Source organism: Lissotriton helveticus, chromosome 1_1 (genome assembly GCF_964261635.1).
Source record: "Lissotriton helveticus chromosome 1_1, aLisHel1.1, whole genome shotgun sequence".
NCBI lineage: Eukaryota > Metazoa > Chordata > Amphibia > Caudata > Salamandridae > Lissotriton > Lissotriton helveticus.
Genome location: NC_136057.1, coordinates 763,256,855 through 763,284,136, shown reverse-complemented (window position 1 = coordinate 763,284,136; position 27,282 = coordinate 763,256,855). Strand labels below are relative to the sequence as shown.

Below are 27,282 nucleotides of genomic sequence, written 5' to 3'. Positions count from 1 at the left end.
CGTCTTGAGTCGCGCTTCCAGCTCCCAGCAACACACAGTCTCTCAGAAGGCCCAGCTCAACAGCAGGCACTTTAATTCCCAGCAAGGGAAGGCAGGGGGGCTGGTTGGTGAAGTCTGTTGTCCCTGAGACTTCAGCAGGAGGCAAGCTCTATCTCAAGCCCTTGGAGATCCTTTGCAAGTTGATTTAAAAGCAGCACAAAGTCCTTTCTCCTTTTTTTGGCAGTCAGGCAACCACTGCAGTCCAGTCTCCCAAACAGCACTCAGCTTAGGGACAGTCTCCCCTTTCAGTTTGTCTCTGGTTCCTCTCCTCCACAAAGGTTCTTCTTGTTTCCCAAAAGTGATCTAAAATTCTGGGGTCTGGGTCTCCATATTTATACTAGCAAATCCTTTGTCCTCTGAAGGCAGAGGGTCCTGTACCCAGTCCAAACCAGTTCTGTGCGGTCCTGGAGCACTTTGTTGAAAAGACTCCTTCTTTCCTTTGACAGTGTGGGCCAGGGACATCAGACGCACCACAGGAGGTGGAGCCAGCATTGTGGAAGGCAGGCCCAGCCCTTTTCTAGTCCCAGGTGCAATCCTCCCACCCATCTACATGCAGATAGTTCTATTCAGCCATGTGCTGACTCACCCTGTCTCCTGGAATCCCCCAGCCCCTGTCACTCAAACTTCAGACAAGGAATAAACAACCTAGCAGAGGCAGGCTTGGATAGTTAAGCAAGAAGAGACCTACTTTCTAAAAGTTGTATTTTCAAACACAGAATGTTAAAACCAACTTCATTAAAGATGTATTTTATCATTCTGAGTTCAGGCATACTAAACTCGAATTTCTACCTAGTTCCCTGAGTCAGTTAGGATTATAAGATGTTATAATCAAACTGCCCATTCTAGCCTATGGGGAACAGGTAGACTTGCAATAATGGCTGTAATTCACTATCAGGACATGCCACACACATCAGGGCATGTCCTACCTTTTACCTACAATGCACCCTACCCTTGGCCTTACCATAGGGGTGACTAATATGCAGAAAAGGGATGGTTTAGGGACTGGCAAGTGGGTGCACTTGCCCAGTCAACATGGCAGTACCAGGCTGCACACAGGCTCTGCAATGGCAGACCTGAGACGCACTTTACAGGCTGCTTCTGTGGGTGGCACAACCAGTGCTGAAAGCCCCCCAGCAGCATTTGATTTACATGCCCTGGACACACGCAGTGCACTGTACTAGGGTCTGACAAGTAAACCAAACCAGCCAATCATGGAGTCACTAATCCATACATCAATTTACAATAGGGAGAGCATATGTACTTTAGCACTGATCAGCGGTGGTAAAGTGCCCAGAGTCATAAAACAGCCAACAACAGGTCAGAAAAATACAGGAGGAAGGCAAAAAGGTCAGGGATGACCCTGCTAAAAGGGCCAAGTCTAACAGGCCACCGTGCATGGCGATCTTTCAGATGTTGAGGGGCCAGTATTTGGCAGTGGAAACTGCTAAGGAGCTGTAATTGTGCCCTTAAGTGTCCGACCAGTTTTTATTGGTATATTGTGTTGGTTTAGTAGCATATCTTCAGCATATGTTGGCAAACATGTGCAGACATAGCGTCCTGATACATTCATTACTTTTACATACTTTGTTAGCATTTATACGTATGTGTTTTTTCATATTCTTTCAATATTACATGTTCCTTATCCCTAAAACTTTCCCATATTCCTATATCATCTTCTATTGACGAATTAGATTGTGGTAGTTGGTACAGCATTTCAGTATTGTTCTTGGCTATCTGTGGTGCGTTGAGGAAGGGTTTGGAGATGTGGTCAGCAAAGAGTATCACCAGTGTTGTGATGACTATACCAGGAAGGGCGGTACATACTGCTGCCAGCACCCGTGTCCACTTCTTTTCCTTCTTTTGCATGTGTGGCATTGTTCCAGGTGTTGGTATGTGTGGTTTGTAGAAAAGGGGCAAAGAATTCAATTACTAGGAATTTCAAAAGTCATTACACTATTTGGCGGTACCCTGTTGTATGAATTGAGAGGTTACCAGCCCTTCACAGCCCCTTAGATACTATTAGTAGAATGGAGATTGTAACAAAGTCCTGGAGGTGTTATCGTTGGCAGAGGGGTCGCAGCCAGTGCCCTGGATCATTCCAGTGGAAACGTGCTGTCCCTGGTGGGGCGGGGGTGGGGCTGGGATACTGCCCATCACCCTTTGATCTACTTGCATGTGTGGCATTGTTCCAGGTGTTGGTATGTGTGGTTTGTAGAAAAGGGGCAAAGAATCCAATAACTAGGAATTTCAAAAGTCATTACACTATTTGGTGGTACCCTTTTGTGTGAATTGAGAGGTTACCAGCCCTTCAAAGCCCCTTAGATACTATTAGTAGAATGGAGATTGTAACAAAGTCCTGCAGGTGTTATCGTTGACAGAGGGGTCGCAGCCAGTGCCCTGGATCATTCCAGTGGAAACGTGTTGTCTCTGGTGGGGCTGTGATACTGCCCCAACACCCTTTGATCTACCTTGTACCCTTGTCCTGCCCCATCCCCGCCCGCTGTCTGCCATAATATTGTTCCTGTATCATCATCAAACATGCTTTTTCCTTCTAGCGTACCTGGTGTTCGGCGCAGTATCTATCTGCTGCGATCAATTTCTCTATTAGTTCTTGTTGCCAGCAGCCAAAAGATGGTCGTAGGTGTGTCTGAACTGGTTGCCAACGTCTGTAGACAAAAGTGGTGACAAAGGCCTCTCCCAAGGGGCTGTGCATACCACTATTCTGTTGGTAAACCTACAAAAGACGATCATAATAGGAATATACACTTGCTTCCTTTTCCTGCCTTGTATGTATTATTTTTGACCAGTCTACCTTGTACTCTGGACCTTTCTCTTTTAAATATTTCACTGCATCCTTGTATTTTTTTATCTACTTCCTCTCCCGGACTCCCTCATTCTCCTCTCTTTGTGTCTCCCTCTGGCCACCCCGTTGTCTTCTTACAATCTTCCCATAGATCTTTTGGTTCTATAATATTGAATAAAATGCCCAGATCCTTCCTATGGCTGCTATCCTATTTAATTCTGTCTACCATTTGTAGGGTTCCTCCTGCAGCTTTGGGAAGTTCTTTGTAAATGACCTAAGATCTGCCCTAGTCATAGGGACATGTATGTATGTAGGGGTGTCTGGCTTGTCCCCAGGGTTGCGGAAGGTACCTTGTGTAGGGGCCTAATAAACAATGATTTTGTAACCCCTGGGAAGGTGAAAACAGTAGGTGTTAATGTTTGCACTACCTGTAGGGTCGTAAGAGAATTCAATAATTATTTCCCCTGACACAACTTATCGATGACATACTACAATGTGTTCACTATCCTGGCAATGTCCCAGGATGCTAAATGTGCATGCCTGGAATCTAAATTTTGACACGTCCCGTTCATATGTTGGTGGTAGCGGAGGGGGGGGACTGGTGTTCCTTCTGTGACCAGGGTCTTGGCGTGCTGCGCTGTAGTGCTAGTGGCACTCTTATGGTCTTACACCCTATGATGACCTTTGACTAACATAATTTTAATTGACTTTGGTGTGTTATTTGACCTTAGCTTGAATGTACAATGTCCTGCATATGCCTTGTTTCTCTTGAAGGTTTTGTTCTTGTAATCTTGCAGTCTTACACTGGGAGCTGTCACAATAGGACAACCTTTCCAAGAACAGAACGTGTGGGATGTGCATTTGAAAGCATGAGAGAGAGAGGTGTAGAATGTACTTTTTGTTCAGGAAGTGCAGTGTTATGAGCAGTGGTGCATAAATATGCACTGTGTTGTACATTGAGAGATGAAGTATGTGATGCTATAAGCAGTGGTGCACAAATGTGCATTGTGTTGTACATTGGCAAGAATTATTAATTTCTTACTATTGGCTTCTACATGGCCTCATGTCATCCTGAATTCTGACTCTGCCTTGCTTGAGCTTTTCTGCGCGCACAGACAGGCTTGCAAGTGGTTTGGGTTAATCACGTTCAAGGATTGTTTTGTGAGAGATTGTTTAATGTATCCTGGAAGGCTTTCATAAGCTTTGTCAAGATAAAATCTGGAACATGTGAGAATGTAGAGGGAACGTGGGAACTCCTTCCTGCCGTGGAATGCTTGTCTGGAAGCTGGCCAGTTCCAGTAAATTTCCTTGGCGCAGAGGGGAAGACTCTCAAACTTTCTAGTGTGTGTTTTGAAATTATGAAGCTGAGGGTTGTTGACTTAGAAACCAGGATTATGGAATCTGAATGGGGACGGACGAGTCTAATTCAGTACAGTGAAACCCTGGTTGCTGAGGCTCTTATCAACAACTGTTAAATCCCTTTTCCGGAGTGGGCTAAGATACAGAGTTCGCACCAGGTGAAATGTTGAGTTTTGATTATTGCCATTGTGATGTGTGGCTAGTGGCTTTGATCATTTGAGGTGTTTTCTTTGTGATGTGTGAGAGAGTCAGGGTGCACATCCAAAGTAATATTTTGATGTATTTAGTGTATATATCTTTCTACAGGGCGTCCAGTAATATTTGCTGCTTGTTTATTCATTATTATTATTCATGCATTTAACTATTGCATTTACCAAGTGTGTTATTATTGCTTGCATATAAATATATATCTCTATGTTTATTTGAATGCTACTCATTGACATCTGGGAAAGCCCTTCTGTTAGAGAGCATTGCACAAATAAAACCCCAAGCCTTATTCTAAAAAGAGAGTCTTTGCATTTTGTAAAGTAAAACCATTTTCTAGGTGTTGTTGTGTTTCATGTCTCCTGCTTTGCCTTGCTTGGGCCATCGTGTTGTGGGAGTTTTTGTGGAACTCTGTATTATCTGAAAGGCAGAGCACGACATGTGCATAAGCACAGTGAATCTGAGTACCTTGTTCCATTAAACTTTTTTTTACCAAAGATAACTCAGCTTGCTGATCCTGTCCAGTATACATTGGTGTGAATTCGCTTTGTTGCAGCCTGCCCTCAACTAGATAGTTTTAATAGTGCTGGACATTTTGAACGGCCGTTTTTCAAAAATACCTTTCTCTGTGGTACTGAGGAGTTTTACGCAGTGCTGTTCTTAGAACCAGGACGAGTTACAGGAAGGGATACACTATTGCTCTGGCTCACCATTTGTGTGTTGGTGATAAATGCCTGCTCTATGGTTGCCGTATTGTGTATTGAATGGTGAATGTATGTGCAAATATCCCAAACTAATTTGCGCAGATGCTCACAAGTCCGTGTGTGGTCCAGGAACTCATCGCCATACTCTTGTTGCCACACAGTGTTAATTAGTAGTGGCGGTGTAATGCCCTTCTGCTCGCATTGTTTCTGCATTAGGCAATGCCGTTTGTTCATTTTGAGGGCTGCAAGTATTACTTCCTCTCTTATTATTGCAAGGGAAAGAATGTTTGATATTTTATCAAGATCTATTTTTACTACTTCCTCATTTATGAGTCTCGATGCCAGAGCGCAATGTCCTGCCTCTTCAGCCGAAGTTAGCTTAGTCGGTTCTGTGCCTGAGGAGGAGAGCTTCTGCGCACAACCTTTGTTTGAAGGGTAGCCGATGGTGGACTTTCCATCCTACCCACTATTATGTCCTTTAGCACTTGATCTGTTTCCTCCCCCTCGTCGTCTGGTTGTGCACTTACCACCGGAATGCAAGGAGAAATCCCAATTACATATAACTGATTTTTCTCTCCAATTTTCTGATCTGCTGCTTGTTTCCAAAATCCCTTTTTCAATTCCGACAGCTCATTATGCACCTTGTCCTTCACACCACTGCTCACTCCCAAATCCCGCAAGCTCAAGTCCTACATCCAAAAACAGTCCCACTCCATAGGCCTTCACTTCTTTCCTTTCAAAATCAACATATGCCTGAAATATGACAGCCTAGCCATGTTATAAGTGCTATGCAACGGAAACTGCAAGTCCTGTCTTTTAGCTGTTAGCTCGTGCCACTTTTCTAAAAAGAGACATGCACTACGGCTGTGGGAAATGGCCACTTGGTAGGTGGGGAAGTCTTTGGGTGGAGCTGGGTGACTATTGTGCAAGTTACCTTTCTTCAGTGGGTTGCCCATCGTGTGGAATGGAAGCAGCTCACCCTATAGAGCAAGGGTACTCATAGTACGGCCCGCGGGCCGCCAGCGGCCTGGCAAGCCTTCCTTGGCGGCCCGCGTACTTTGCGGACATCGTAACAGTTTTAAAACATTTTTTTTTTCGAGAGTGTCAGTAAACATCGCCGGTTGCAGCAGCCTGGACTCGGAGAGGCTCTGCTCTATGGGGACCTGGAGATTCCAGCCATAGAGTGGAGCTGCAGGAGCCTCAGAAGAGGTGAAACAGAACAAAGCCTCATTAACAAGTTAATGGCCTTTTAAAGACCTGTGAAGTGCTCGGGGCTGTGTGTGCGCCAGACAAGCTGTCTCATCCCGGGCTGCCACACACGAGGAGGGGGCGGGGGCCCTTTGAACACAATGGGTGTTGCACGCCTGTATGTGGCACATATATTTCCTCTGCAGAAGCTCATGCTCCCCCGAGTAGCATTTGTTTTATCAACACTGAAGGGATGAAAGTCTGAGTCAGCCCAGCCTTACTTGGAATCTCTGCCCTCCAGATTACACCTGATCTCTGCCGCGGTGGTCCAGCCAGCTCTCATGCACCCTCTACATTAGTGTGTCATTACTAATGTGCTGCAGATTTTGGGAAGGCTGGGGAAGGTGGTTCGATGTGTGCAGCAAAGAGCTCTTGCTTTTCGTGATATTTCTAATGCAATTAATACACCTCGCCTAGACAGAGATAGGGAGACGGAGATGGAAAGAGAGGGAGAGAGTCAGGGGAGGGCAAGGGAGGGAGAGACAGAGAGAATGCGAGTCAGGGGAGGGCGAGGGAGGGAAAGAGTCATGGGAGGGCGAGGGAGGGAGAGGGAGGGAGAGGGAGGGAGAGTCGGGGAGGGCGAGGGAGGGAGAGAGCGGGAGGGTCAGGGGAGAGTGAGGGAGGGAGAGACAGAGGGAGGGAGAGTCAGAGGAGGGCGAGGGAGGGAGAGACAGAGGAAGGGAGAGTCAGGGGAGGGCGAGAGAGGGAGAGAGAGAGTCTGGGGAGGGCGAGGGAGGGAGAGACAGAGGGAGGAAGAGTCAGGGTAGGGCAAGGGAGGGAAAGAGTCAGGGGAGGGCGAGGGAGGGAAAGAGTCAGGGGAGGGCGAGGGAGGGAAAGAGTCAAGGGAGGGAGAGAGAGGGAGGGAGAGTCAGGTCAGGGCGAGGGAGTAAGAGAGAGGGAGGGAGGGTCAGGGGAGGGTGAGGGAGGGAGAGACAGAGGAAGGGAGAGTCAGGGGAGGGCGAGGGAGGGAGTGACAGGGGGAGGGAGAGTCAGGGGAGGGAGGGAAAGGGTCAGGGGAGGGGGAGGGAGGGAAAGAGTCAGGGGAGGGCGAGGGAGGGAAAGAGTCAGGGGAGGGTGAGGGAGGGAGAGGGAGGGAGAGTCAGGGGAGGGAGACAGAGAGAGGGAGGGAGACAGAGAGAGGGAGAGAGAGAGATGTGTGTATGCTGGGTCTGGTGGCTCAGTGGACTAAGACGCCCGCTGCAGGGGCCTGTGTTCAACCTCATGGTCACAGGTTTTTTTGGCTCTAGCCCCGCCCCCCTCTCTCCCTGACCCCGCCCCCACCAGTTCGGCCCTCGGCCACAAACCACACTGTAAATTTGGCTCCTGAGAGAAAGTTTGTGAGTACCCACGCTATAGAGTGACAAACAATTCAAGTATGCTGAGCACAATGGAACAAAATGGAGTTGGTCAATCAACTGTACCGGTCTTACCCCAGGTGACAGTAGGGGAACGAACATTACAATCAGAAGCACTTCAGGCATTCAATCAGCCAGCGGCCTGTTTTGTTAATTGAAGCGGAGTGTGCAAATTCAGCAATCAATGGACTTGTTCATCACAAGGCTCTCACAAGTGAGAGGAGAGAAAAGAGCTGGTAGGTACCGGGCAATGGCACAACCGGCGTTCTTTCAGCTGAACATATAAGAGGACAGGAAAGTGAGTATGAGTACAATATTTGCACTCCCTTGCCATCCTCGCTGTAAGGGGAGCTAGTGGCTGAATGCAAATGAAGCTAACTGAATCCACAGCCAGTGTCCTACAGATAGTGCAGATGAAGGGGACGCTGCATGCACTCACAGATTAATATACATCAAATACAGATAAGCGAGGAAACTGGCCCTTAGCAGTCCCGGTGTATCCTTAAGCTTACACCGTACCTAGGGTCTTACTCCCGGGAAAGGAGGAATGGTAGCAATATCAGTGTGATAGGAATCTCTGTCAATATGAGGAAAATGATGCAGGTCGTGGGTAATGTGAAATTCAACATAAAAACTAACAAGTCGAATAGCAAGTCAGGCAGTGTTTACTGTGATATCAAATTAGCAATGTGCTGTGTCACCAGGGGAACACTGGACCAAATGCCACAAAGGGACGAAACAACAGAAATGGACACAAATATCATAACAGTGAAACCAAACGAGGAATGACAGTCTCATTAAAAAAAAATATAGCAGCACATGGATGTCAGTTAGCAAAAGGTCAAGAAAACCCCAATTCAGCAAACATGATTTTAAACAAAACCATATATTAAAATCACTAAGCACCAAAACCGTACCAACCATCTCCCTTTTTGTAACTCGGTGGACACGAAGATGCTGTCTTTATTTCAACAGGGTACATTAGTTTATAAGAGGTCATGTGTATGCATGGTACGTTCTGCGGGCATTCTCATCATTGAGTATCACATAACTTAAGCAAGACAAAAAGATTCTATGCATGACAGAAAAGCATGCTTCCTCAGGAAAGCTAGTAATCCCACCACCGCAGAGGGGTTTGCGAAGTACCTTGCCCATGGGGGAGTGGATGCTGTCAGCCTGCCCCGGGCCTCTACTCTGAAAGGGCTGGGAGGGCTTATGCTGCTAAAGCAGGTATTGGTGCTGCATCTTTGGCAGGGATTCTGCTTGGGAACCGAACTATGCTTGGGACCACAGAGCATGTAGGGACTGAGTCTCCATACCACCTCAGGATCTATGAGCTATAGTGCCTCACTTGCCCTCCTAACGTTTCCAGAGAAACAAGTGAGTTGGCAGCCCAGAACACAACACTCTCGATCCTTTCGGGGATTAGGGTAACAGGACACATCTTTTCGCTCACTCACTCGTACCTGTCCACAATAAGATAAACAAGACACGTGGCGAAAGTTCATAATATTTATTTAAGCTATCGTGCTCTAAGATGCAGTATTTGCACCACAATTACAAAACAAATGTATACCAAGAATATCATGAGCATGGTTAACAAACCATATACCATTAAAAGCCCTGTCATATTATAAGACAGATTAACCTTAAACCCCTCTCCCCCTTTGTTTACTGAAGCTAAAGGATTATATAGAATAGAGCACTTGTATTAGTGGCAGACCATGTTCCTTAGCATACATAGGTGGATGATCTACATCTCAGCTGATGCAGCACTCTAGCCTCAGGACCCTCGCCCAGTGTATGTGTTTTCAGAACTCTTATCCTCAATTATATGACAAGACGTGTGCTCACAAACAGCATTCTCTTGTTATATCTAGGTGCTAGTGTCTGACCAAAGAAAAGAACAAGGGACTTTGTTTGACCTTGTCTAGTCTGTTCAGACCAAATCCCAGGAAAAAAATAAAATACGAAAACATGTGCGAGTGCGGTATGAAAATGCACTGTGGCACAAAAACAAGTGTATCAAATGGTAACGTGTGCCAAAATGAAAGTGGCCTACATTGCACACAATTAGGCTAATATATGGAAAATGACAATGGGCCATGCAAGTAACAGACAACACCTCTGCCGATGTCCCATGCCAAAACCACGAAAAGGGAGCTGTTGCTGGGATAACTGTCGAACTGGCTGAGTTAGCCCCAAAAAACGAGCATTGGCCACACTCTCTTTTAATGTCTCCAGTGCAGTCTCAGCCTTCGCTCCAAAGTTTTCAGTTAGGAAAGGGCATGTCCATGATGGACTGATGCACATCAGATGAACGAATTTGGGTGTGGCATCGAAGGGTGTATAGGTTGGTAAAGGTAATTGTAGGGGTTAGTAAGGGTGTAGAGTTGTAAGGGTATTTCTATGGTTTTGAGTGAGCTGGGGTATAGGGTTGTAAGGGTGATTCTAAGGTTTAAGGGTGGGCACTTGTAAAGGGTGGTAAGTGCATTTTTAGGATTTAGGGGTGGGTAGGGGTATAGGTTGGTAAGGCTAATTTTAGGGTTTAAGGGTGGGTAGTGGTACAAAGGTGTTATGGGTATATTTTCAGAGTTTAGGGGTGGGTAGTGGTAATGGAATTTTGTAGCGTTTTGGGTGGCTAGACGTTTAGGGTGGTAAGGGTAATTTTAGGGGTTAGGAGTGGGTAGGAGTATAGGTTGGTAAGTGTATTTTTTTAGTTTAGGGATGTGTAAGGGTATAGGGTGGTAAGAGAAATTGTAGGGCTATGGGGTGGGTATGGTTTGGGAAGGTAATGGCCTATTTAGGGCTGGGTTAGGGTATACGGTGGTAAGGGTATTTTTAGGGTTTGGGGTGATTAAGTGTACAGGTTGATAAGGGTAGTTTTAGGGGTAGGTAAGGGTATAGGGTGGTAAGGGTATTTTAGGGTCTAGGGATGGGGAAGGGTAGGTTTGCAAGGGTAATTTGATGGTGTATGGTTGTGGGGTGATAAAGGCAATTCTTTTACAAAAGTGATTGTTTGGGGGTTCCCCCCCAATAAAGAAAATACATTTTAGCTTCCCTGTTCGGTGGACTGGTAGGGAGTGAACTTAGGCTGTTGTAGAATGTCTGTTCCATCAGGTTTTCTGGAGCAGAAGTTGGGGTCTCCAGGGCTGGCCTGCGCAGTCTTGCCATTAACCTATTTACTGGAGGGCAAGATACTGGTTTCGCCCAGGTGCCTATCAGCACATCAATGAGATCCTCATTAAATGGTAGCAAGGATTCTTGGATGGTCTGTGCTGGATTAGGAACTTCAGTTAGAACACTTGTTTTTACTTCCTGCCTAGGGAGAGTATGGTCAAGGTCTTCTCTCGCAATCCTGATCACTGTGGCGAAGGAGGCGGAGTCATCCTTTGCTGTAGCTGCGTTTTGGGAGTATGTCGGGTGATGTGTCCAGGCCAACGGGTATCTGTAAGGTCTTCAAATATGTTACCCTCTTCATGAACATGACCTCACTAGTCAGTCTGTGTCATCATACTGGTTATATGTTTCTGAGTTAGAATGGGCATACTGCCACAGTCCAGATTGCAGTAGCTAAATTCCGAATCTGATAAAACCATTGGATCCGTATCTAGCGTCAGTGATGTCAGTAAAGAGGTCGAGTAGAGTGCCTGAGCCGTTGGTTGCAGCGCCATGCACGTCATTGGATGTTGCACCTGGCTGGCAGAAGGAACCGACCTCTAGTGGAGATAGAGTGCTACGGTCGGCTTCGAAGGGACGGGTCCATCGATAGGGTGCTGACAGACAGCCACCCCGGATACTTGGCGCCGAAGGTGCTCCAGCAGGATCAGGTGGGGTACTAAAGATTTTGGTCATGGTCTTCTGCATTAAGTCTGCTGTCTGCTAAAGGAGGAGATTGAGCGGAATCACTTCAGTGGAATGGCTCCACAGCTTTGGGGTACCCAGAGCATTGCGCGACTCTAAATGGTTCGACTGGTGGGATGTACCAATCCATGTTTGGATTTTGGGAATTTCTTGCACGACTTTCGGAACGTACCTAAACTCTGTGACTTCAGTTTGTATTGCTCACTTGAGCGATCTTGGGAACGACTTCAACGGATCGACTTTGACAAGGAACTCTTTTTCCTACAGAGTTCGACAATGGCTAGTTTGGCCTCGGAGCCGCAAGTGACCTTTCGGTATATCTTCGTGCAGCAAAGACATGACTCCGAGTCGTGTGAGGTGCCCAGGCAAACGTAGTGATTTCGGTTGGTGACAGTCTTGACAGTTTAAAACCTGAGGTTTTGAGACCCATATCTTCACACTTTATTTATTTATTTATTTATTTTTTGTTCAGTTCATAACCTACAGAAAAGCGAAAGGAAAAGAAGACAATGACATTTGAAACAATTCTAAAGTAAATGTAAATGTCAAAAAACAACATTCTCACAGTGAAAGTTCCAAATGTTGGAGCATTGGTTGCCATATCTTCACCCCTAATTGTTTTTTTCTCATAGATTTGATGCGGTATAGGTTAAATTCTGAATGAAACACATTATAAAACTTATCTCTCCACATTTCAAAGACAGGGGCTTCAGGTTTCAGCCACATTGTAGCGATACATAGCCTTGCTACTGCCATTGCCATAAAAATAAAATATCGGTGGGGATAGTGAGTCTGTGCACTTCCCATGTCAATTCCCACCCCAAAGAGCAGCAATTCACGACTAATATGATATTGCATCTTCGTTGTTACAAACAGAAATTCCTCAATACTTAAAAAAAACTGAGAGAGTGCATTGCAATCAAAAAATACTTGAACAATATCTGCTTCGTCCATATGGCATCTAAAACACTTTCCATCATATATATCGCCCCACTTCATCATTTTAGCTGGCGTGTGGTATAAATTAAACACAGTTTTATAATGTTGAGTATGTAAATTTGCAGACAAAACTATTGCTGCCGCCATATCAATCGAATCTTGTAAAAATAAGCCCGAACAACCCAGTCGATTTTGCCATTTAACATCTTGTATATCAATATCATCCGGTTGCTTTAAAAGTAAAGTTTCATACAAGACCCCAATCTTCGCTCTTTTTAGAGGAGCTTCGATAAATTCGATATTAACAATGCCCTGTGGTTGACGTTGTTTATATAAAAAAATCACGTAATTGCAGGTATTTAAAAAAATCATTCTTTGTGATTGCATATGACTCCATTAAATCCGTAAATAGAACCAGTGCACCATCCTTAAAAAAACCCTAGACGACAAACCCCTTAATCTTTCCAAATTCGTATCTTTGTATCCCAAAATATAGACCGTACTATGCCCCTAGAATCCAAAGGTGTGTAAAAGTTAATCCGTTGAATTGCCAGAATTTTCCGAAGCCACTTCCACCCCTTATAAGCAGCAGTCATAATTTTAAATCTAGTACGCTTGAAGTAGCTTGGCTCATAAAACTTCAACAAGGCTTCGCACTCCAGGTTTCCCAGTGTCATTTGATAGATATTAGGTGACTCGAATTGGTGTTCAGCCCCCCCCTATCACCATATACCTTGCATTCTGTATGAGGCATACTAAATAATATAGGATACATTTTGGGACCCCCCATCCACCACGAGCCAAAGGTAGCGTCATATATTTTGAAGCACAACGGGGCTTCCTTCAGCCCTAGATGACCCTCTCCGTAATACCTTGCAGCTGTATTAATTGTGCCTTGGACAACTCCAAAGGAACCGTCCGAAAGTAATATAACACTTTAGGAAGAATACACATCTTTAACATGTTGCGACGACCAACCATTGACAGGTGTAAACATTCTATCCTTTCTAGCTGTCTTTTGACGGCCCTTATTATATCATTCCAATTTACATCAATTATCTCCTGTATAGACATTCTAATTTTAATCCCTCTTTCGTTACTCGTGGCTCACTCATACACATCCCCGTTGTACAAATGACTTGGGTTTTAGAAATATTCAATTTATATCCAGCAACCTGTCCAAATGCTTGCGTCAGACATTCAACCTCCCTCAATGCTGACTCAGGATACGAGGTCACAACCGCAATGTCGTCAGCATATGCGAGAACACGCACTTCATATTCACCTACCAGCATTGATTTTATTAGGTTGGTGGCCTCTAATAATTGTAGCAGAGGCTCTATATAAATAGCAAAGAGTAAAGGCGAGCAGGGACAGCCCTGCCGCGTGCCCCGGGTAATATGAACAAGCGATGACTCTTGTCCCATAGTACATATTTTAGCCTGAGTATTCCTATACATAGTTTGTACAGCCTGCAAAAACATAGGACCAAACTCCATTTTGTGCATTATGGCCCATAAAAACATCCACGTGACTCAGTCGAATGCTTTTTCCGCATCCCCAAAAATAATACCCATATTCTTTTGAAGTGCAGTTGCATAATCTATTAACGCAATTACCCGATGGAGATGATTTACCGTGCTTCTACCAGGAAGAAACCCATGCTGGTGGGGTGATACAAGCATTGGGACAACTCGCACCAGCCGTGTAGCCAGTATTTTAGAACAGACTTTTGCATCTGCATTTATTAAAGATAAGGGCCGGTACGGCCCCGGCAGCCGAGGGGGCTTATCTTTTTTTTTAAACAACTATGTTAGCATCATCCCAAGACTCTGGGGGGTTCCCAGATTGGGCCATAATAAAAGTAGTAAACATATCCGCCTTAATAACAGTAAATAAAAGTTGATAAACCTCTAGAGGTAGCTTGTCAGGGCCAGATGCCTTCCCTAGCGCTAGTTCTTCTACTGCAAGCTGCAATTCTTGCATAGTGATTGGAGCCTCAAGCATTTCCCTCTCCGATAGCCCAAGTTTAGAAAAATCGAAATCCTGAAGATAAACTTCTATTTGATATTGGGCAATTGCCTCTTGGGTATATAACTCTTGATAATATCCACGAAAAATGTCCATAATACCATCTATAGTTTCAATCGACTCGCCTCTATCATTCTCAAGCATATCAATCTGTTGAGACGCCTGCCTAGCCCGCATTCTTTGCGCCAAGCATCTTCCCGTTGCCTCGCCATATTCATATCTTTCGGTTTTATAAGCCTTATATTGAACAGCGATATCTTGACTCCAAACCCCATTGATCTTGGCTTTGCAGCTAGCAACCAAAGTTTGTGCCGCTTGGGAGTCTGCATTAGACTGAATGACCAACATAAGTTCACATTCTGCCACTCTGATTTCCTCAATCAGCCCGGCTATCATAGCTTTCTGTTCTTTTTACTTAGCCCAGCCGTAATTGCATGTTTCCCCCCTGACACCCGCTTTAAACGAATCCCACACCATCGGTTGACTAGCAGTGCCTCTATTGTATTCTAAAAACTGCTTAGCCCAAAACTGAATATGAGTTATAAACTCCTCATCACTAAAAAGTTTTTTATTAAAGGTAAATGCACGTATTAAACGTGCCGGTTGCAGACAAATCAAGTCTAGAACTACAGGGCTGTGGTCCGATGTAATGCGAGGCATGACTTGCATCTTTGCACCAGAAATTAAAGACCGAGATTAAAAAAAAATCATATCTTCACACTTTAAATACGTTTTAAGAAAGAAATGCTTTCCTAAAGGAAAAAGTCTATCAAGTATATAGACTGCTAGCTCTGGATACACATCGGAAGGTACAGAGAAGAGGTACTGATGTTGGTGCGTAGAGATGGTGCAGATATAGAAGCCCAAACATCACATCCAGGGTGGGACAGATCCGATGTAGAGCCACATTATACCGCCTGCTGACAAAAAAGGGAATTGATACAAAAGTTTCCGGATTTGTCTGGCCCCTTGGGAAATTCACAAGGTGAGGAATCGTTGATTAGATAGAGCCTTTACTAAAAAAGGGAGTTACCTAAGGTAAGTAACCTCTTCTTCATGGAGTCATTTTGAAAGTTATACCCCAAGGTTATTAATTGAATTTTTAACCATGCTTTAATCATGTATTGTGTATTTGAAGTTATATCACTTTATTGAAAAGGTATGGTATTTTGGCTACTGACTGATTGTGTAATCCAATCAAATGAGGACGAAAGCAGTTCACATCTGTCCTCCATTGATGCTTTATGGATTAGCGTTTCTTCTCCAAGAGTATTTAGAACTTTTGTGCTGTGTTGTATGCCAGTACTTTTCTCTGCAATTCTCTGTAAATCTAGCCAAGTAATCACTCCTTCGAACATACAATAAACTGTTAACTGGAGCCATCTGGATTAAGGCTGGAGGAAGCTATTCCCTCCTCGGGAGCAGGCCCAAGCCATACACGAAACAAAAAAAACGCCTGTACTTTAAGAACCCCGTTATTTCTTGGTGGTCTTGTATCGTCGAAGCCTAATGACTTTGTGTATCGTAATAAAGAGTCTCTTATTTATCAGTATACCTGTAGCTTGATGATATTAGAACTATTTGAATTATAGATGGTAGTTTTTATGTATATATGTTTTCAAAAGTAATAACATGTACATCATAGAATATTACCTGTGCGTAACTGCATCGAAATCGATATTTACCACAATAGCTTGTGTAATGAATTAAGCATTGAATGTTGACTGAAAGGAGAGTTCCCTTTGGCAGAATTGTTTGTGGGTTCCTCCTAAACATACATTTTGTCATTTTCTCAAGCTCAGATTCCCTAAAATATGATCTGTTAATGTTGTAGTTTGATGGAAAAAGTGTGGCTTTGCCTGCTCTGTGTTTTCTATGCATAGCTCAGATGTTTTTTTTGTTCCACACTCCTCCTTTTTCCATGACCTTGGAGAACAGGCATATCAGTGGTGGGTGAGAAGAGTCCATATATACATATACAAATATAATTACTTTTACACTAGAATGCCCATTTTGTTTGGATTGTAAGTGACAATTATCATTCCCTTCTAGGCAGATCGTTTTAAAATAAGATCAGTCCTTATACAAAATCTATATGAGTACAATATAATCCACATATGTAAATTAAAAGTTATATTTTCCAGCTGCAATATTCTGCACATGCTCAGCAATCTAACATTAGTTTGGGCTTTTTTTTAAACATTTCCAAATATCCAATTGATATTTCCCCCTAACATAAATAATAATAATGGTGAACTTTAGTACTAAATCTCTTTTGACCTTTCAAGTATTTTAGAAATGTGGTGGGGTCCGTGTCAGATATCACAAAGCTCCAGTACGATGAAAGTGTTTGTTTGATGATCTTGATGCTGCACTCTTGTCCATGAAAGTGAAATGGACTGAGTGATCACATCGAGTAAATATCTGTTGTCTTTCCTCCAGGTTTCTGCAGTGAGCACGATCGTTAACAGAGGAACACCACTGAAAGCATTTGTGTTCAGAAACTACAATCACCTGCCGGGTGTCAAGTCGCACTACTTGGGGGGATGTCAGTATAATCTTTGGCAAGCCATCCGAGCCTCGTCGGCAGCGCCCGGCTACTTCCAGGAGTACGTGCTCGGGAATGATCTTCATCAAGTAAGTTTGTAACTTGTCTTTGTAAGAAAATACCAGACTGGATGTCCAGACGCACATTAATCCCGGCTCTCGACATCCAGCCTCTCTTTCTCAAGCAGGCGTGCTTAATGGTTGCTTGCAGTTCTGACCTGTGGCTAAAAAGATCCAGTTTGACTCTATGGATTATTGAACACAGAATCGAGGCTTATCTCTGGGATCAAACAGTCACACCACTTGCTCTGATTCCCAGGGGAAATGTGTACACATTTTAAAATACTTGTCCGGGTACTCGGATATTTTTACATCGAGGCCCGACAGTATTTTAGCAATCGTACACATTTATAACCTCCCAAAACCCGCATTTGAGCTCTTTAATAAAGTTGGCCTTTTAACAGGTGAACTCTAAAATGTACTTCCTTCATCTTAAAATGCCTACAGTCACTTTTCTTCTGAGCCTGTGCAAGCTCACTCACTCACGAGAAAGAAATATGATTATCATAATATGCTTCTGAGCCAGCTTTTCAGTTAATGGAATGCGCTTTGCAAAATTGTGTGTACTCACACATCTAAGAAGCGGTGGGAATTATAATGAATTGCTAAAACCTCTAGTGTATGAGACAGACACAAGAAATGATCCATCATTACTTAAATGTGTGTTTAAACTTTAATTCCAGTGTTAATGTTAAACAAGTTGAAAGCTGCGGGACTAAGTGTGAGGTTAAACTGTGAGAAAGTAGATTATTAGTTAAAGTGGGTGGTAGGCCTCTATAAGTAATAATGACACTATTCCTTTCTAGGTCCTGCTGGGTCTCAATAATTTAACCCTGTGCTCAGCTCTTGATAGCTGTAGTACAGAGCAGGCAGCCTTAACTCTCCTGTGAATCTTTTTACATCAAGGTGCCACATAGACCAACCATCAAATTTCTCTTTGGATATGTTTGATTATGTTTCGTTATTAAGTGTGGCAATTCCCCCACATTGCATAAATATTTACTTATTTTTCAGGTGCTTTGAATAGAGGTATGTATAGGTCAGTAGATCCCCAATGTCAGTTTGGGTCTTCGTAACTGCACTCTTTTCTTCACCTACCTATAAACTTTATAAAGTGGACATTTTAACATTGGAAGGTGTACACACGCGTATTGTGCATGTGATGCTGGCGAGTTAGTTTTAATCCGGATTCCTAGTCAGGGGTAGGTAGCGCTCTATAAATACAATTACAATATGGACTTCTAGGCGCTCAAGCAGCAGCTGATGATCAGACAGTTTGTCCTCACTGCCGCATGAGGCACCAAGCAGACGGAGAAGGTCCTGAGGGTGACAGATTGGGAGTTTGAGGTGCGTTCTGGTTGGATGGCAGAACGTTATTGGTGAAACCTCTGTTATTGCTTACATAAAAAGTCTGCATCGCGCCATAAGTCCATGACTGCACCCTGACTGTATTTTTGTTCGCCGTAGGCTCCACCCCTATTGCTGACCATGCTGGCTTCTTGCTACAACACATTCTCTTTGTCAGTGTCACTGGAATTGTGTGGCAGTATAGGACCAAATATATGACAGCTTTGACAAACTGTGTGGCTATAAAACGCGATATATGATGCATGATGTGGCACTACTTTGTCATTTCAACCCACATTAATGCTGTCTGATCAAACGTTTCACTTTATTTGTTACACTGAACACACTAGTGCAGAAATTAAGGGGTGGTTTATTAACCTTTGATAATCATCTGCCAAAACTTGGCACATGCCTGTCACACTTTATTTTAGTTACTTTTGATCCCTTTCGCTTAGGAATTAAATGTGTTTTGCTGAGTACTGCAAATGATAATGCAGGTGCTATGTGGCAAGAGTGATTAATCCATTATTACAAAGAAAACACTGCAGTAGCATACTCTCATAATTGCAGTGCCATTGGGTTATACCCCGGTCCACTGGAATTATCTGTTAGGAGAGGACCTATGTATGTGGCAGAGTTAACAATATTATACATCAAGAAAAGGCAAATTATTTGGCATATTTTGTAACAGATTTACTACATGTTGTTGTAATTTTCACCCATGCTGATACTGTTATATCACAGGTTTCACCCTGTAAGTACCTCTTTAACATTCAAACAACAATAAACTATTGAAAGGTGACCAGTTAGCCTTTGGGAAGGGCCATCACTGTGCAGCAGCACATGTTGCTGCATTTTTTAGTACACTTTGATCTATTTGCGGGCATTGAAAAAAAATGCAGTACCTCATTTTTAGGTCACACTTAGACAATAATGTCTTATTTGTTATATTAAAGGTAACAAAAATGCTTATAACGCTTTTTTATTATAACTTTTCAACATGCTGAACAGCATCCATGCTGCTCTACAACATAGCTTAAAGGCATTGGAAAAGCCAATAGCTCTGGCTAAACACTTATAAGGTACCCAAAGCAAGACCTATTGGCTATGCCAATGCTTGTTGTCTTTACCTTCACAGTCATGCCTTGTTCTTATGGAAAGAATGGAAGGCCATTGCTTTATCACTGCTGTGTGTGCGACTCAATACCAAGTAGAACACAAATGAGTTTGTGCTTCATATAAATATCCTCGTACCTCATAATTGAAATCTCTTAATTGTGCCGTTTTTTAATTTCAAGACCTTTTAATGGATGTCTTGTACACAGCTTGAGGGGTGTAATTAGGCTTTGAGCATACTGTTGTGCTATTGTAATTAATGAAATATGGTCTAGAGAGTTGTCCTAAGTTGCTAAGAAGTAATAATGAAATGTGGCTACAGACTGGTCTGTGCATTCAGTCTGCTGTCAGTCACTTGTATATTTACTGTTCGATTAGTAACAGAATGAGGGTCAAACTGAAATGCATAAAGCAGACGTGATTATTAAAAGAGACAGTTAAAAGAAATGTAGATGTAAGAATTGGCTCTATCACTTAGTATTTATTTATTTAATTAATAAGTAAAGCGCCCGAATCACCCGAACAGGGGTATCTCAGCGATATGTCTGCCATTAGCAACTAAGGGGGGAATGAATCAGAACAGTGTGGTTTTCAGCAGCTTTCTAAAACCAGGAATTCTGTGCATTGATGCAGGTGAATAGGAAGTTGGTTCCAATAAAGTGGGGCATGGTGGGAGAAAACTTTACCACCCATACAAGCTTGTTTAAAGCGCAGGATCTGGAGGAGAGCTTTGGATCCTGACCAAAGGGACCTAGATGGTATATATCTGACCAACTTATCTGTCAGATAGCTGGGGCCCAGGTTATTCAGGGATTTATAGACCATACAACAGATCTTGAATTTAATCCTCTTTAGCACCGGAAGCCACTATAGTTTTTGTAGTAGAGGGAGTTCTGGAATACTTGCAATTTGTTTAGGGAGGTTTTCTTGGCTGAAATTAGCAATGCATTGCAGTACAGGCGGCTTAGGACCAATGCCTGGATCAAGGTTTTCCGTTTTGTGAGTGGCAGGAGGGAAAAGACCCTTCGAAGAAGGCTAAGTGTGTGAAAGCGAGCCCCAGCGGTAGTGGTAGCATGCTCCTCCAGAGTTAGACTATGATCTATCCTAACTTCTTTACCACCTGTTTAGGGGATGGGGCAGAGCCTAGGTCCTCTGCCCACCAACTAGGGGACCACCTCACTGCAGCTTCTCCAAACAACATAATTTCAGATTTTTCTGCATTAAGCTGCAGGATGTTGTCTCTCATCCAGTATGTGATGGCTTTCATACCCTCCGAAAAGGTGGTCTGAATGTTGGGGTTGGATTTGTCTAGGAGAGAAGAAGTTGGGTTACATCAGCATAGGAGATAGGAATAAAACCTAATTTCCTCAGTAGCTCAGCCAAGGGAGTAACATAGATGTTAAATAACGTAGGGCTCAAACAGGAGCCCTGAGGTACTCCCTTGGGTACTCTTGTGGTCTGCGAGTGCAAAGGGCCCAGATTAAGGGTCTGGGTTCTATCCGTCAGGAAATTAGACATCCATTTCAAGGCATTCCCTTGGATGCCTATGTCTCTAAGTCTCATGAGTACTGGTGGGAGATGGTATTGAATGCTGCAGACAGGTCAAGCAGCACCAAAAGTAGTTCCTGATCATTGTCCGCTAGCATTCGGATGTTATCAGTAACTGCAACCAACACTGACTCAGTACTATGTCTGGGTCGAAATCCAGATTGTGAACAATCAAGAAAATTTGAGGATTCGGCAAACTCAGATAAGTTGTTGTTAATATGCTTCTCCAGAAGTTTGCTCTGTAGAGGGAGCAAGGAGATAGGGCGGTAGTTAGAAACATCTTCCCGGGGAGCTTTAGGGTTTTTCCAGTTAGGGATAATCTGTGCTGCTTTTCACTCAAGAGGGAGGCTGCCTTCCCTCATGGAACTATTGAGAATGGAGCAGTTGGGAGCAGCAAGTATCTTGGATAGCAGAACGGTGGTCTTGGCAGGGATAAGACCAAGTAGAGACCCTGATTTAACTACTTCTATTAGAGATTCTACCTCCTCTGGTATAAGAGTTGGGAAGTTCTTTAGTGTTAAGGCATCAGGAGTAATAGTGGGAGGGTCTATTTTAGGGCCAGTCCAGGAGTCGTTATCCGAAGTAATCTTGTTGTAGATCATTTCGATTTTATGGGTAAGACGATTTGCCATGTTGTCACTTAGGATTTGGGATGGGTCTTTTTCGGTGTTGCTCACCTTAGGGTTAGTAAAAGACTTTAAAATCTGATATAGTGTTCTTGGAGTTCTCAGCTAGTTCGAGTTGCAATGCGATATACGTTTTCCGAGCCGATTTCAGGTTGTTATGGTATTGTGCCAGTGCATACTTGAATCTTTCTTTATCTTGCAAAGGCGCCAGTACCGTTCAAGTTTTTTGCAGTGTCTTTTTTCGGTCTGGAAATTGGGAGAGTACCATGGTGTCTGGGGCATTTAGTGGATGGTGGGTACAGTTTCAGAGGGGCTAGGAGGTTGCTGGTAGATTTCACACTAGCCTTGAAGGAGGTTAAACGCTCCTCCGTACTGTCAGAGTCAGAATTCTGAGGTGGTATGAAAGTGTCTTGAGTAGGAGTGAGTTTGTGCCACTGTCTATACCTCTTTATAGGGTATGTTTTGGGGCTGTGTTTTCTTTAGGGCCATTACATCGGAATTTGATCAATGAATGATCTGACTATGTCAGAGGACAGGTTGCCTTAACACCAATAATATTGGGGGAGTTGGATAGAATTAGATCCAACATGTGTCCTGCCAAGTGGGTGGGTTCATTATTTATCTTAGTTAATTCGAGTGTGGACAGGTCTGTCAATAGTGAAGAAGCTTCTAGATTAGCAGGATTTTCGCTGTTCACATTGAAATCTCCCCGAGAAGTAGGACATTTCTGATTGATATAACATGAGGAGAGATGAGATCCATGAGTTGGGGAGTATAATTGGTAAGTGGTCCCGGGGGTCGGTATACAAGGGCTCTTTTCCAACTAAGTTGTGAGTGAAAGTCAACTCTGAAGACTAAGATCTCCAATGTATCACTGCATAATTGGTCCAAGATGGAAATTGTAATAGGGTCTTTATAGATGATAGCTAATCCCCCTCCTGCCTTGTGGGGTCCATCTAGTTTTTGAATGTGATACCGATCAGGAAGCGCCACGGCAATGGCAGGGTTGGAGCAGGGTTTAGTCCAGGTTTCAGTCAGAAACCCAATTTGAGGGAGAGTAGAGGAGAGTAGATCCCAAATATTAACTGAATGTTTGGGCAATGATCTGACATTGTCCAGGAAACAATTCCACCCTCCATTGTTGTGGTGGAAGGTGTAAGGGGGGCCTTTCTGTTCACAAGTGCAGTGTGGTAAGTTGAATCTCTGGTCAGAAGTTTTATTATTCTGGGACAGTGTGAACACCATACTCTGGAATCTACAAGTACTGCATGAACAAAGGTCCTTCTACGACTGCTGGTGTGGTGCAAGCTATATTTACTGAAAGTCTAGAGAAATAGTTGTCTCTAATCCTTACTAACTCTTGGCTCGAGTAAATGAGGGGGGCACCAGCATTATTTGCTAGGTTGGAGGGCAAACCAACATGGCTTCTGGCTCCTGGCGACGTCCAGGCGCAGACGGGCTTGCCTTAGATGCACCAGCGGCGCGCCACTGCGCGTCGAGCCAGGCATCTGTTTTTATAGAAAGCAGGCAGCTGAACTGCTAACCTCCCCGATCTAGTGTCCGGCGGAAGTGTTCCTAGATCACTTCCGGTTGATGTCAACTCCCTCCATGCAAACGGAACAATCCGCGATGGAACGGGGAGGCACCCAACAATAAGCAACATGTGCAGGTGAGAGAATTAAGTGAACTTAAATATGATAAAAGTTAAAATTGAATTTTAAGCATCAAACACGACTAATACTGATATCTGTAGCGTTGCTGTGAAGGAAATACTTTGTACGTCCTATAAGTGTTAGTTGTTTTGGAAAAGGATTCATTCTTCAAAGGGTTTGACAAGCGATTGGAAACACTACTGGGAATTCATTGGCTCAGCAAAGGTGCTGGTGCAAGGAAGCTATGGCTTGCTGTGGTCCGGGACACCCAGTTTCAGTCTTAGTGCTGCCGAGCATTATTCAATCTTTTCCATAATTATGTTAAGCTGTTTTTGTTGTATACGGGGCTTTTTATTGTGTGAACACCTATTTGAAGCACTTATTTATTAGCCTACCAATAGATTTACTACTGTTGATTTATTGATCTATAAGGCTAGATGTGCTATTGCTTTCTCGCTATTTTGAGTTGTAGATTCTTGAGACTGGTTCATACTGTCATTTTAGCCCTAAAAACCCCAAAGGTTATGTATATATTCTGGGGTGAAACACATGGGGGTGTATTGCAAGAAGAATACAATTCTGTTTGTTGAGGAGAATAATTAAGAAATCTGCTAATTAAACCACAATATCCTTGAAAGAATGCTGTGTTCCAGTTTACTGGTTTCATTGGTCAACATTGATTTAATGTTGAGGTAATTCCGACTCTGAGCAAGAGTCACAAACCACCTCCCCAAAGATTGAGCTGTTCCCTGCTCTGGCGTCCACGGACCTCTTACTTCATTTCTTAATATCAGGGATGTATGAAAGCCCAGTTCCTAAATACTTTTGGGGAAAAATGCTTAAGTATAGTTGGACCCTAGCCATCTTTTTTCTGGATTTTGTGTTCGCCAGAATAACTAATTTGCAACATAGAAATGGAGAAGCACAAAGTATAATCCTTTCTTTTCTTTTGTTTAAAACGTGGTGACCCGTGACCAGCTGCTGCCATTGTGTACAACTCATATTTTAGGAGTAGATTAAATATCACGTTATTAATTAAAAAACAAAAGTGATCACTACCTTGCGTAGGATTTTGTATCACATTTTGATGACCTCAGTATGTTATATGAGGCTATAAGGTGATGTTATGTTTAATTATATCACAAGAAGACTTAACCTGAAGATCACTTTTTTTTTTTTTAAACAAACCAAAGCTGTGTGAATCCTATATTAAGGTGCGTACCACTACTCTTCTCACCTGAAAGCTCTTCCCCCGTCTTGAGCATCCATTTATTAGTCATACTTCGTGTTTGGAGCAGCTACCCTGGGCTCTCCCTTTAGTACCCTTAGTACTGCCCTTATTACCCATGTTGTACATAGTCTTGAATATGGTTATAGGACAAACAGTAAACAGGGTCTCATAACCCTGCTTAGCTTCTGTTTTTTTCACACTCTACCTTTCCTCTAACCCCTCAAAAGACAATAGGATGATGTTTAGCAATTGTTGGTTAGGGATTGGAGCAACCCTATTATATAATCAGAAGTCAAATTGTGTATTATGTCAATAATTCTACACCAGGCATTTTTTTGACTCGAACCTACCGATTTAAGTAACACAATGTGATTAGGTACAACAACGTTCTAAGTGGGTCCTGCTTAATTACTGCGGCACAACCTGCATGCCATTTCCCAGAAAACTGAATGTTAAGTTCAAATAATTCCATACAATGTTAAAGTGAAGAACTCAACACAGTAAAATTTCGAGTCAAATTGAGAAAATATCAAGAAAAATTCAAAAAGGAAATGGACAGAAAAATTATTAAAATTGAAAGAGGGGAACCAGAGATATGGACTATCAATATTTTAATGCAAAAATCCCCAAGAAATTATAAAGTACAGGTTGGAAATCAATATTAGCAGTTGCCTGGGAGCTACTTCTGAATTCAGATCAACTGTGATGAAGTGGAGGTCAGATAGCCAAGTGGGGCACACCAGTCATAATGTTTTTCAGGTTCTCCGAATCCCTCAGTGGTGTAAGGTATAATGCTGCTATGTTCATGAGGCATGCCCTGCAGTTGTATATGTGGGTACTAAAATTATACCCTGCAGAGCACATTTGACATTTACCTAGCATGCTACTATCTACAGTATTCAGCATTTCTAATTTGCTTATGCGATTTCACTGAGGCCGCAGGAAGTGCATTTACTCAAGTAGATGGTTGGTGGCAGCTTACTATATAAGTGACATTTCAGCTGTTTGGAAATACACAAACCATTGTAGATCCTACTCGATCGATTACCCTGGGACTCGAACAGAGCTGTGCACTAATACACAAACCATTGTAGATCCTACTCTCGATCGTCCATTCTGGGACTCGAACAGAACTGTGCACTAATACACAAACCATTGTAGGTCCTACTCTCTATCATCTACCCTGGAACTCAAGCAGAGCTGTGCACTAATACCCAAACCATTGTAGATCCTACTCTTGATCGTCCACTCTGGGACTCGAGCAGAGCTGTGCACTAATACACAAACCATTGGGGATCCTACTCTCCATCGTCTACCCAGGGACTCAAGGAGAGCTGTGCACTAATACACAAACCATTGTATTTCCTACCTGATCAACTACCCTGGGACTCGAGCAAAGCTGTGCACTAATAAACAAACCATTGTAGATCCTACTCGATCGACTACCCTGGGACTCAAGCAGAGCTGTGCACTAATACACAAATCATTGTAGATCCTACTCTCTATCGTCTACCCTGAGACTCAAGCAGAGCTGTGCACTAATACACAAACCATTGTAGGTCCTACTCAATCGACTACCCTGGGACTCGAGCAGAGCTGTGCACTAATACACAAACCATTGTAGATCCTACTCGATCGACTACCCTTGGACTTGAGCAAAGCTGTGCACTAATACACAAACCATTGTAGATCCTACTCGATCGACGACCCTGGGACTCAAGCAGAGCTGTGCACTAATACACAAACCATTATAGATCCTACTCTCTATCGTCTACTCTGAGACTCAAGCAGAGCTGTGCACTAATACACAAACCATTGTAGATCATACTCGCTTAACTACCCTGGGACTCAATCAAAGCTGTGCACTAATACACAAACCATTGTAGATCCTTCTCTGTAACGTCTTCCCTTGGACACAAGGAGAGCTGTGCACTAATACACAAACCATTGTAGATCCTACTCTCGATCGTCCACTGTGGGACTCGAGCAGAGCTGTGCACTAATACACAAACGATTGTAGATCCTACTCTCTATCGTCCACCCTGGGACTCAAGCAGAGCTGTGCACTAATACACAAACCATCGTAGATCCTACTCTCGATCGTCCACTGTGGGACTCGAGCAGAGCTGTGCACTAATACACAAACCATTGTAGATCCTACTCTCTATCGTCCACCCTGGGACTCAAGCAGAGCTGTGCACTAATACACAAACCATTGTAGATCTGTTAACGCGGGGTTTCTGGTCTCTAGTTACCTTACCAGATCCCTAATCATGTCGACTGAATCGTTGGTACCTGTCATTGAGTAAAAGACAATCTACTACTAGGTTAGTCAATTAGGAACTTAAACCACTCTAAAGAACCACATACCACTGGGAAAGGTTAAAAAGTTTTAATTCAAAGTCAAAAGTATCTGAAGATACAAACATCTCAGAATAAGATTCAAAAGGTATACAGGTATTAGTACAAAAAGATACTCTCTGAATATCCTTAAACAACAAAAGGAAATTATCAAAACTATTTCAAAGAGCATAAGCGTTGTAAGAATCGCTGTAAGTTGCAACTTGAGAGTCATTTACAGAAAAGAAAAATACAAGTTAATCTGTCCC

The 27,282-nt window shown here is 43.3% G+C and overlaps 1 protein-coding gene across 3 annotated transcripts in view; it reads left to right on the top strand.

Annotated features, from left to right (window-relative positions):
- PNPLA8 (patatin like domain 8, phospholipase A2) overlaps window positions 1–27,282 on the top strand; it is a 383,576-nt gene that overhangs the window by 267,259 nt on the left and 89,035 nt on the right. For all 3 annotated transcript variants that reach the window (XM_078674318.1, XM_078674319.1, XM_078674317.1), the window contains one exon: window positions 16,989–17,183. In XM_078674318.1, coding sequence (XP_078530444.1) covers window positions 16,989–17,183 — 195 coding nt within the window. The remainder of the gene's footprint in view (window positions 1–16,988; window positions 17,184–27,282) is intronic.